This window comes from Moschus berezovskii, chromosome 10 (assembly GCF_049115385.1).
Source record: "Moschus berezovskii isolate FMDL1 chromosome 10, NW_MosBer_1.0, whole genome shotgun sequence".
Lineage (NCBI taxonomy): Eukaryota > Metazoa > Chordata > Mammalia > Artiodactyla > Moschidae > Moschus > Moschus berezovskii.
Window position 1 is genome coordinate 77578158 of NC_142469.1, and position 11629 is coordinate 77589786.

The window sequence follows — 11629 nt, forward strand, 5'->3', positions numbered from 1 at the left end:
CTTATTAGTAATCTTGGAAAATGAAAGTGGGAAGGGAAAGAGTATCTGTTTAGACTTTACACTAGCTAGAAATACACTTCAGAATTTTTCCAAATACAAAGGGAGTCATTTTGTTAATCATTCTAATAAAGATGTGAGAGCAGAACACACCTCTTGGCTTACATGCAGGCTGAGACGAACCTGAGACTTTCATTTATTAATATTCCTTTGATGCCCTGTGACCGCATATAACTTACCAATTTTAGGCTTTGTGTGGGCAGATATTTCTGTTGCTTAGAAATATAGCAGCCAGTACCAACTGACAAAAGGTGTGTAGGAATGGTAGGGAGGTATGAAGAGGAGGGAGATTTCTGGCTCAGAGTATTTCAAAATACACCGCCACCCACAGTTCTCCCGTTGCTGTTCTCATTTCAGCATGTAACTCTGAGAAAATACTTCAAATTATCAACACATTTGTTAAAGATCTCAGAAGTGTTTCAATTCTACAAAAACCCACTTGACTTTTCTACTTTACAAAATAATCTCTATCCAAGCACATGCCAACCCTGCTTCAAACATCAGTCACTCTGAATTGCTTTGTTGGGAATCCTGTTATGCATCTCCATGCCCAGAGTCTGGAATCTTCCAAGCTTCTGCAGGTGGACCACATGGAAGTTGACTGATTCTGATCAAAGAACCTGACCACACAAGGTCAGTAGTTCCTGAACTTGACTTCACAGAATCAATTAAGAAACTTTAAAATACATTAAGGCCTGTGTAGACCGCTAGAGATTGTGATTTAATGTTGTGAAGAAGGGAGGGGGGATGTCTGGATGCTAAAAATTTTAAAAGATGTCCAGGTGATTTCAATGTGCAAATTTGGGAATTTCTGACATGGGAAGTATCTTCCCAGTTCTCAGCCCTCTATTAGCACTGCCTTCTCACCACTGAACTGCAATTTGCCATTGCCATCTTGGCCCTGTCTGAAGGGATCTGGAGGTCCAAAATACAAGAAGGCCTTGCTTCTACATGGTTTCATCTACTATGAGTTTTCCTATATGAATGGGCTTCTGGGCATGAAGCTTTCAAGGGAGGAAAAAACATAGTAGCAATTTAGTTGTATCTAAGAAACTGAGGTTCTCAAGTTTTAGTTTACAAAGTGCCAGAAAGAAGGAAAACTTCCCCAGACTCGTAGTTTTGTTGATCTAGCTTCTCAAAGTCCTTTAGCTCTCTTATGTTATTGAAGATGAGAAGGAACACAGAGTACAAGAGAAAAACATTCACACCTCGTATTAAGAAAGAAACTCCTATAAAATCACCGAATCTCTAGATCAAAGCCTGAAAGACTCTAGCTGAGCTTACTAAACATGTGTGTAACAAGGCTACAGAAACAGAAAAGAGAGCTCAGGCGGTTCAGACACTTTAATTATATTTCTTCCACACAGGCAGACTCCTATAGTCAATGTCTACCGAGTCCTTTGAAGCCCATGCCAGATAATCTTCCTCATAGTATATAATACTCTGAATGGAAAATGTTATGGTTAATCTTGAAAGACAACATTTAAAACTTCGGACACTTGTTTTCCTTTGTGTTTTAACTGTAAGTCTCACAATCTGAAATAGCCACACCACTGCCCCTTATCACATCACCCTATTTAAAACCTCTGCACACACTTATCACTTTCTGATATTTTTCTTGCTTATTTGTTTACTCCCCATCAAAATGGGAGCTCCATGAGACCACTGATTTCCTCTCAGTCAATGCTATGTCCCCAGGATCTAGAACTGTTCAATAAACCTTTAATCAATATTGGTTGAATGAATGAATGAACATTCCAACATTATCAGTGAGTACTTTACTAAAACAGTCATGTGAAACTCACAAATGATTCCCATGCTGTATGACCTGGAGCCTCAAATTTATACGTTTACAAAATGGGAGAAATGAGATATGGACCTCATAGGGCTATTGTGAGAATTACACGAGCTAACACACTTGAAGGACTATAATGTATGGCATATATTAAGAATTCTATGAATGAAAAATCACATTACAGAAATATATATCTATGGCATTTGTACAACGAAAATAGTAAGAGAAATACTATGATTTTACCAATCTTTTTAAAACTGCTTTTTATTAACACGTTCTTTCACTATTGAGGAAGAAAATTGAAATGTTTTTATGTAAGCTACCAGCTGCTTGCAGAAGAAAGAAAAACCGGACCAAGAGGAAATGAATCCTGATCTATATGGCTTCCGACAGGTCACTTAATAGGTACCTAAGGCCCAGTTTCTTAACTATAAAATTCAGGTGGGAGAGTCAGGAAATTTAAGGGGGACCAACTGAACTCTGAGCTCTGAAGAGCAACAAGTAAGTGCCCAAAATATCAATATTCAACTTGTAAAACCAAACACTGTTTAAAGATTTATCATAATATTTGGCTACATTCAGTTCAGTTCAGTCGCTCAGTCGTGTCTGACTCTTTGCGACCCCATGAATCACAACATGCCAGGCCTCCCTGTCCATCACCAACGCCCGGAGTTCACTCAAACTCATGTCCATCGAGTCGGTGATACCATCCAGACATCTCATTCTCTGTCATCCCCTTCTCCTCCTGCCCACAATCCCTCCCAGCATCAGAGTCTTTTCCAGTGAGTCAACTCATTGCATGAGGTGGCCAAAGTATTGGAGTTTCAGCGTTAGCATCAGTCCTTCCAATGAACACCCAGGATTGATCTACTTTAGAATGGACTGGTTGGATCTCCTTGCAGTCCAAGGGACTCTCAAGAGTCTTCTCCAGCACCACAGTTCAAAAGCATCAATTCTTCGGCGATCAGCCTTCTTCACAGTCCAACTCTCATATCCATACATCACCACTGGAAAAACCATAACCTTGACTAGACGGACCTTTGTTGGCAAAGTAATGTCTCTGCTTTTTAATATGCTGTCTAGGTTGGTCATAACTTTCCTTCCAAGGAGTAAGCATCTTTTAATTTCATGGCTGCAATCGGCATCCGCAGTGATTTTGGAGCCCAAAAAAATAAAGTCTGACACTGTTTCCACTGTTTCCCCATCTATTTCCCATGAAGTGATGAGACCAGATGCCATGATCTTTGTTTTCTGAATGTTGAGCTTCAAGCCAAGATTTTCACTCTCCTCTTTCACTTTCATCAGGAGGCTTTTTAGTTCTTCACTTTCTGCCAAAGCCTTTGACTGTGTGGATCACAATAAACTGTGCAAAATTCTGAAAGGGATGGGAATATCAGACCACCTGACCTGCCTCTTGAGAAACCTGTATGCAGGTCAGGAAGCAAGAGTTAGAACTGGACATGGAACAACAGACTGGTTCCAAATAGGAAAAGGAGTACATCAAGGTTGTATATTGTCACCCTGCTTATTTAACTTATATGCAGAGTACATCATGAGAAACGCTGGGCTGGAAGAAACACAAGCTGGAATCAAGATTGCCGGGAGTAATATCAATAATCTCAGATATTGGCTACATTAGTTGAATACAAAACACCTCAACAGTAAATTAAATTTGAACTATACACTATTTGCATAGCACTCATATATAATCCCATTTTTACCGTTAACAAAAATTAATACATTTGAAGCTTTCTTATTTTTGCAGAATTTCCTGCTTATGTGCATACTATATGCTGTCCTTAGGTGAAGATTTTCTTTATTTTTGGTCTACTCCAGAATTTAACAAGTTAAAAAAAGACAGAAGGGGAGAAGAGGTTTTCTAGAGAAATAATCCTCTGTTTAAAAGTTCTGTACTAATTATCTTTTAAAAGTTACAATAAGCCACATTATGAGGCATCCTTAGGCAGAGTTGTTTGTTTGTTTTACATACAGATCAAACATTTACAGAAACAAGATGATATATAATGAATTCATTCTTTTGGCCAGCAACTCTATTTTAACAGGGCTCTATTACGAATGATGAATCAATAAACCACCATTCACTTTCTTTGAAGTGGATGGACTCTTGGCTTTCTTTCCAAGAATCCAGAAATAGGCCGTTGGCCGCCTGAAGCCTTGAACTTTGACGGTCAATTCAGGTGCATTGTTCTCCTGGCTCTTAGTCCTTTTCCTCGGGCTGGCTTCTTGAAATCATTTGCTTTGTCAGGGAGACCACACAGCTGAAGAGCATCCTGGTGATTCTTGGTTCCCACTTACACTGGTGCATGTGGACTTACTACTAATACACCAAACATGAAGCTTGGAGAGGTCCCTTGTCATCTGGAAATTGGCAAAGAGGGAGCAGGGGGCAGGGCATAACCTGAAGATTTATAAATACCTCTTAACAAAGCCCCAGCTGATCTGTGTCTGGGTTGTACACTCTCTTCTCTTCCCCTCACAGCTTTTCAATTTGCTTTCCAAACATTTCTTTGTTGCCGTTGGCTGCGGTGCACTTAAAAGAAGCACATCGTTAACCACAAAGAATGCTCACTGTTTTCTGTGATTCCAAATCACAGCACAATTTCCCAGCACTTCCTCAGCAAGCAGCCCGGCAGCAATTACCCCGCTGCTGAAGAGACTCCTCATCACAGCAAAGTTTCGGTGGTGGCAACAGCCAATCAGTGAAGTTGTAACAAATGATGACATCAGTTTCTGCCTCCATTCCGCAGCAATTTACACCCCCAAAGGAAGAGTGAATTCATTTTTGTGCAGATTTCAACAGGCACATCTGACAATGCTGCCCTCTTCTCCAACTCGCACAAACTAGGCATTCATCAACCCGGATTACTTCCCCCAAATGGCGACTCAACAGTTGCTAAGTGGCTTGGATGGGGGTGGGATTGCTCTGTGTCAGAAAGGGGCAAAGTACAAGGAGAGGACACGAATCCATCAGGGAAGTAAGCATTGAGTTAATTCACTGAGACAGAATAGTGAGGCTTTCCAAAGCCAAGGCGAAAGGAAAGACTGCTTCCCACCCCGACCCTGGCAACTCTGTGAAACACAGTGTCTGGAAGCCAACCTCAGTACCATCCCAGGAGTACCGTGTCCCTAAGTGAACAACTTATCTGATAGGTTACATGGAGACGGGCTTCACTCCACAACCACATTTCTCTCTTCTTTCCCATTTTGATGGTACCTGGTACACCCTTTAAAGAAATATCTGCTCCAGGGTTGGAGGATTACAAAACGGGCAGGGCCAATTTCCATAATACCTCATCTCTGGGTATAGTTTTAAGAGTGTCCAAGCCAGTATACTGCCTTGAGGCAACGGAATCAAAATCTGATACTTCCATCTACAAGCAAATGTCACACTGCCCCCTGGAGGTAGTCTCATTGCATCCAGTCATGAATTAGTGACTAGCAACCACTGAAAAATCTGGGGTTGCCGAGGTTTAGAACTCTTTTTTGGGGGGCGGGGGAGGGTGGAAAGAATGTGGACTAGGAAGACTAACTATTCACTAACTTCTTGTGAGTGGGGGGTGTGTGTATGAGGAAGTAAAAAAGAGGTGAATAAGTAAACGCTTGCCTCCCCATCACAGCAGTGTAGAGTGGATACATGGTAATAGGTATTCGGAAGTGGTGGCTGAAGAGAGATTGACAGGTTGGTGAGAATGAGTGTGGTTGCATGGATTTTGCAAAGATGGCCACGCTAATCTCTTCCCTTCCCATGTGACCTCCTCACCATAGTATGTTGAGGTGGTATCTACATTTCCTCTTGAATCCAGGGGGACTGGGACCACAGCACAGTCCAGGACTCCAAGGCTAAATGATAAAGGGCCATACAGTTTCTACTTGGGCCTCTTGAGATGGTCACTGCTGGGACTCAGCCACTATTGGGAGGAAGTTCGGCAGCTGCATGGAGAGGCCACGTTCCCACCACAGTACCTGGGGAGGTCCAACCAGCAGCCAGCCTCAGTCACCAGTCAGAAAAACCAGTGAGAGAGCCTCCAGATGACTCAGTGACTCACCTCGGAGTGACCAAGTGAAGCAAAGAAGATTTGTCACCACCAAGCCCTGCTCAAAGAGTAGCTTTGTGAGCAAAACAAACCACCATGTTTGGGGGTAGTTTATTGCACAGTGATAGATAACCAAAAGAGGAGCAAGGTCCCCTCCGACACTGAACATTTCCTAACACAGAACAAATGGGGCCTGAAGAGAATGGGAAGCTGCCTCTCAGCCTTTCACCAGTTTTCGTAATTTGAGTTGATTCTTTATTCACTTTAGCATTTTCCCTCTTGGTCCCAGATCAAGCTGTCCGCGGGATATATCTCAACTGAAATTACATGTGCATATATGCAAAACAGGGTGTGTTATACAAACTTGAATTGTGGCTGCTATTTACTAATCAGATTTTACTTACACACACACACACACACATATATCTGTCTTCTCTCAAAAAACAAACAAACAGAAGATCTGGCGATACTTGATTTGCATTCCCACATAATAGCAATTCACATGAGAAAACTGGGGTTTCTTCCATCCCCTCTACTCTTCTGCATCACAATACTGCCCTTTCCACTAGAGTCTTGTCACTCTTTTACATTTGCTTCCTGACCTCTGTATGGATTTGGATTTATGACATCTGTTTCACCAACAATTCTCTGCCTGGCTGGTTGGGATTTAGTCTTACATAGTTATCCAGGAGTTAAAATTCTATTGAAAGGAAGAGTCTTAATATCATCAGGAAAAATAAAAGTCCAAATAATAATAAAATAAAATATCTAAAGGTCAAGTTTTCTAATTAAATAAGAAAGAATGAAATAATATATACAGAAAGTAGCCACAAGGGAAGGTGACTTGGACATCAACTTAGGTTGTCATCAGTCATTATACAGTTTAATGCCATTGCCCCAGAAGCAATGCTTTTTATTGTACTGTTTCATACAAAGTTTGTTCTCACTGGAAGTAAAATTACATGAAAATCAAAGTTTCCTAACGGAATCACATACACAATGTTTCAGAACTTTATTTACCTTTTGGTAGAGTTGCTGAAGATGCCACTCACTGTACAAAGAATCTCAAATTAGGAGGTTTTGGGAGAAGATACAATTTCAAGTGTTGGAAAATGGAATCTCCCAACCTGGATGATCCAGCTGGAATTGATACATTTCTTTTTATTTTTAGTGTCTGGGGTCTTTCATTTTACTAAAAAGGTTTTTAATAAATTTTCTTTCTACTTAACTGCCATGCATAATTTTTATTGTATACTGCTGCTGCTGCTGCTAGGTTGCTTCAGTCATGTCCGACTCTGTGCGACCCCATAGACGGCAGCCCACCAAGATCCCCTGTCCCTGGGATTCTCCAGGCAATAACACTGGAGTGGGTTGCCATTTATACTATATGTCCTAAAATGCGTGGGCTGTGCTGCGCTGTGTGTGTGCTCAGTTGTGTCCAACATTTTGCGACCCCACAGACAAGCCCCAGGCTCCTCTGTCCATGGGATTCTCTAGGGAACAATACTGGAGTGGCTTGCCATTTCCTACTCCAGGGGATCTTCCCGACCCAGGGATTGAACCAGTCTCTTGCATTTCCTTCACCAGCATGCAAATTCTTTACCAATGCTTAATAAAATGTAGTAGTAAAGGATGTCAGTCAACTGAGAAAATAACAATCCTTTATATATGAAAATAAAAATTCCATTTCCTTAGGAATAAAAATAGAGGGGAAAGTTCTATTTCTTGCTCATTAAATATACTGGGAAAAGGTCCATATTCAAGGCTTACTGAACAGTGTTATGTGTTTAGAAATTACTTTAAGAAAACTTCTATGTTTCAAAACCCATCTAAAGGGCACTTAATTAGTTCTCATGTGATCTTTACAAAGAGCTACCCGCAGTGTGGAAATACTGTCATTTCACAAACTATGTTTGTGGTGTGCCCTTTATAGCATGTTGAGACAGAATTCTGCTCTTAGTCTTTCATTTGATATCAAACTCGATGGGCTTTCTAGAAATACTACTCTTTGAGAAAAACAATATCAAGTTATCTTTAAAGTATACCTATTTTATGATATCACTAAAGTAAGACTTTCCATGCTCCCTTCAACAAAACATTTAAGGATAGTTAAGGGGCATTTGATTCTGCCCATCCTAAAAAAAAGAAAAAAAAGACAAACAAGCAAAAATATGTGGCTCAATAGATGTTTAAATAAGGTACTGTCTACTTCATATCAGAAGAGAGCTGAATTATTCAGCTAGTGAGGCCTGTGTTTGGGGCCAAATTCTTGGTTTACAAATTTAATGTCTGAGATGCTGCAGGAGGGGTAAATTTATACATCAATGACTTCAGTGGTGTAATTCTCATAAAACTTTATTGAAGTTGTGCTTATTTGGGGGAGGAAAGGACTAATTTATGAAAAAATAGACAATGGAAGCATTTTAAAGTTTTTATTGCTGTCATTTTTAAAACTTCTAGCCAGAGTTAACAGCTCATTGCCAGAATTAGCGGTGAAAAATTAATGGCAGAACATCGTGGCAATCAAACTTAGACGTCAGAAATAAAATTACTGAGAAATGCTCTTTGGAATCCATCGGGTACATCAATTTTAATATCATCAAAGCCTAATACACAGCCAGAAGAAGTAGCTTTCATATGGATTAACAGACTTTTAGCAAAGGGCAGTATTTTTGGATGAACTTTGATAAGCAACACTATATTCACCACGATGTTATATCATAGTGGAGAAGTGTTCAAATGTTGGTCAAAATCAAGACAAAAATGTCCAAAAACCTCAGCATCTAATCATTCCGATCATTTCAATTCTTTTTTTTTATTTTTTTTTCCTATTCATTAAAATATCTGTGAACAGGCAATGTAGCTGTCAACTTAATTTTGTTAGCTATTAAATAAAGTAAGTGGCATCACCGACTCGATGGACAGGAGTTTGAGTAAGCTCCGGGAGTTGGTGATGGTCAGGGAAGCCTGGCGTACTGCAGTCCATGGGGTCGCAAAGAGTCGGACAAGACCGAGCGACTGAACTGAACTGAAAGTAAGTGAAACGTTTTGTCACTTAATATGGGGTTTCACCTGAAGACTTTGGGTTTTGTAGGTTTCGCAGCTTCCTAAACAGCTCCCAACAGCAAGTTCGGAGGAGACGGGGACGACAGAGAATGAGATGGCTGGATGGCATCACCGACTCGATGGACATGAGTTTGCGTGAACTCCGGGAGTTGGTGATGGACAGGGAGGCCTGGCGTGCTGTGATTCATGGGGTCGCAAAGAGTCGGACACGACTGAGCGACTGAACTGAACTGAACTGAAGGATTCTTGGGGACCTTTCATTCATTGGGGGCATGAGGTAGCTGACCCAGCCCCAGAGTTGGGAAGCTAGAGAAAAGCCTTCTGAGATCCGCGATTCTAGACAGCAAATGCCAAAACTCTCCGGTCCCTTCAACCCTGAGAGCCGTCCCGTAGATCCCCAAAGCGGGGGTCCCTCTCCTTAACCATCAGGGATGACGGGTGCTGCGTGGCAGGTGTGCACTTGGGGCATGCACTAAGCGGGGCGCTGGGGACAGGAAAGTGTTCAGAGACGGAAAGCTGCCTAGGGTTACCGTGTTCAGCTTTCCGGGGGCCGGGCGGCGGAGCTGGGGAGTCCAGCGCCAGGGGCCTTGGGCTCCGGAGTGCAAGAGCGGATCACAAAGGGTAGCGGAAGCCAGGCTGGGGCTGCGGGGCGACGGGGGCGACGGCGGCCAGCCTCCGCCGGAGAGAAAGCCGGGTGGCCCGGGGCGCCCCCCAACCGCGCCTGCCTGCCCGGAATCCCGACCGGCCGGGGGCTCGGCGGGGCGGCTGCAGGAGGGGAATACACGCGCTTACCTGGAGGTAGGGCCGCCCGCGGGCCACGCCGCCCACGACGATGTCGGCCGCGGCCATGGCCCCGGTGGACGAGAAGCCGAAGCCCACGTAGCCGGCGGTCCGCACCTCGAGGCGGAAGGCGAGCCGGCCGCCCCGCGGGCCCCAGCTCAGCCAGTACTTGCCCTCGGAGTCGAGGAGCGTGCGGTGCGGGAAGGGCCAGCCCGGGCCCCCCGCCGCCGCGCGGGGGAGCAGCCCCCACAGCAGGAGCAGCGGCCAGCGGCACATCCTCGGGCGCGTCCAGCCCTCGGGCACCTGGGCTCCCGCCGACTGGAGCGCGGAGGGCGCACGCGGAGCGGCGGGCGAGTCGGCGGCCTGGGACCGCCCCCCGGCCCGCCCGCCGGGAGGGGCCGCGGAGGCTCGCTCTCCCTCTCAGCCCCGGGCGCTCCGCGGGCCGAGTGCCGCCGACTCCATCCGCGACCCGCCCTTCCGGTCCATCCACCTGCCGCCCCGCGCCCCCGACTTGGTTGGCCCCCGAGGTCCGATTGCGTGGGGAGCGCAGTGACGGGCGTCCTGGAAGAGGAGAGGAGGAGGCAGAAGCCGAGGACCAGGGGTCGACGGAAAAGGAGCGCGGAGAGGGCTAGTGCTTGCCTGGGCAGTGTGGGCACGTCGCGGGGAGCAGCGGGTGGGGATCCCAGGGAAGAGAATCAGAGATTGCTGAGGGAGGGCAAGTTTAGCTTAGCAGAGGAGGCGAGGACCTGAGCAATCAGAGGGATAATCCTGGGTTTGATGGACAGCAAGTGAGAGAAAGTCCCGTCCAGGGTAACTGCTTAACATCTCGATATTCGCTGCATCGGAAACCATTGTAACCATCGATGCCTTTAACCCCACGGTTCATCTCCTCCAGCGCATTTGGTTCCTGACCCCAGGAGTCAGTGCCCTGAGGCTTGCCTCTTTATGCCTGGTTTTTGTTTGATTTGGTTTGGTTATGACAAATTCTGCCAAAATACTCAGCCGTCAGCAGAGTAGGTCAAGGTCGAAGCATCATCTGGGAGTTAACTTTTAATTTGAAGTCTTCCTACTATTTCAAGTTCTGGCCAGAGTCGTGTTTGTCAAAAACTGTTTTTGCCTCTACTTTTACCCACATCAGTCCTGTCTTCAGAATGCTAATTACTCAGTGTAACTGCAAATTACCTTCTTTATTCATTCATTTATTTATATTCTGCCATGTTTCAGAAAACATTCTAAGGTGGCTCATAAGATACAAATAATACAGAATATAAAAATAAGAGCGGATATCAGATGAAAACAGCATGGGCAAGAAGAATATACAAGCGGTGCTATTTGCTCTGCATTTGGAAGCTCCACACAAGCTGCCTACTTTCTCTCTTAGAGTCATGTTTCAGCCTGTTTTTTCTTGCTCTTGTTTTCTCTTCCCGTTCCTTTTCCCGTGACTTTCCCAGAGTTACCAGCATGCATCAGATTTGTGCTTTCCCAAAGATTCAGGCATATTCGACTAATTCCAGAAGGCAACCTTCCAGTGGATCTGCTTAGCAGGGAGTTCAGGGGACTTGCTTGAGAAGGGACTCATCTCAAGGAGAGAGGGGACAGAAATCTATAGGTTTAACCAATAACAATAGACCAGAGAAGAGAGGTGTTGAAACCTTGGGACAAGGCAAGAAATAAAAGAGCCTGTGAAGACTTAAAGGAACTGACCCGTTGAGAGTAGCCACAGTAGCTCCTTGGGCAGACAGACGTCAGAGTCAGCAGCATCAACTTCAGCAAACAAAGAATTTCATCCTTAGAACTGAGATTTTACAAGTACAGGGGTGTGGTTACTGCTATGGCTCTAGCCAGGAAGGGAAGAGGAATACGGAGAGAGGAACAA

The 11629-nt window shown here is 44.4% G+C and overlaps 1 protein-coding gene across 2 annotated transcripts in view; it reads right to left on the minus strand.

Moving 5' to 3' along the window:
- MOXD1 (monooxygenase DBH like 1) overlaps positions 1 to 10098 on the minus strand; it is a 108367-nt gene extending 98269 nt beyond the window's left edge. The window contains exon 1 of one of the 2 annotated variants that reach the window (XM_055433586.2): positions 9766 to 10097. In XM_055433586.2, the coding sequence (XP_055289561.2) occupies positions 9766 to 10029 (264 nt within the window). In that variant the 5' untranslated portion in view covers positions 10030 to 10097. Of the gene's footprint in view, positions 1 to 9765 lie in introns of both variants that reach the window. The other variant, XM_088840759.1, reaches the window with a different exon arrangement.
- Between the last annotated feature and the right edge of the window lie 1531 nt (positions 10099 to 11629).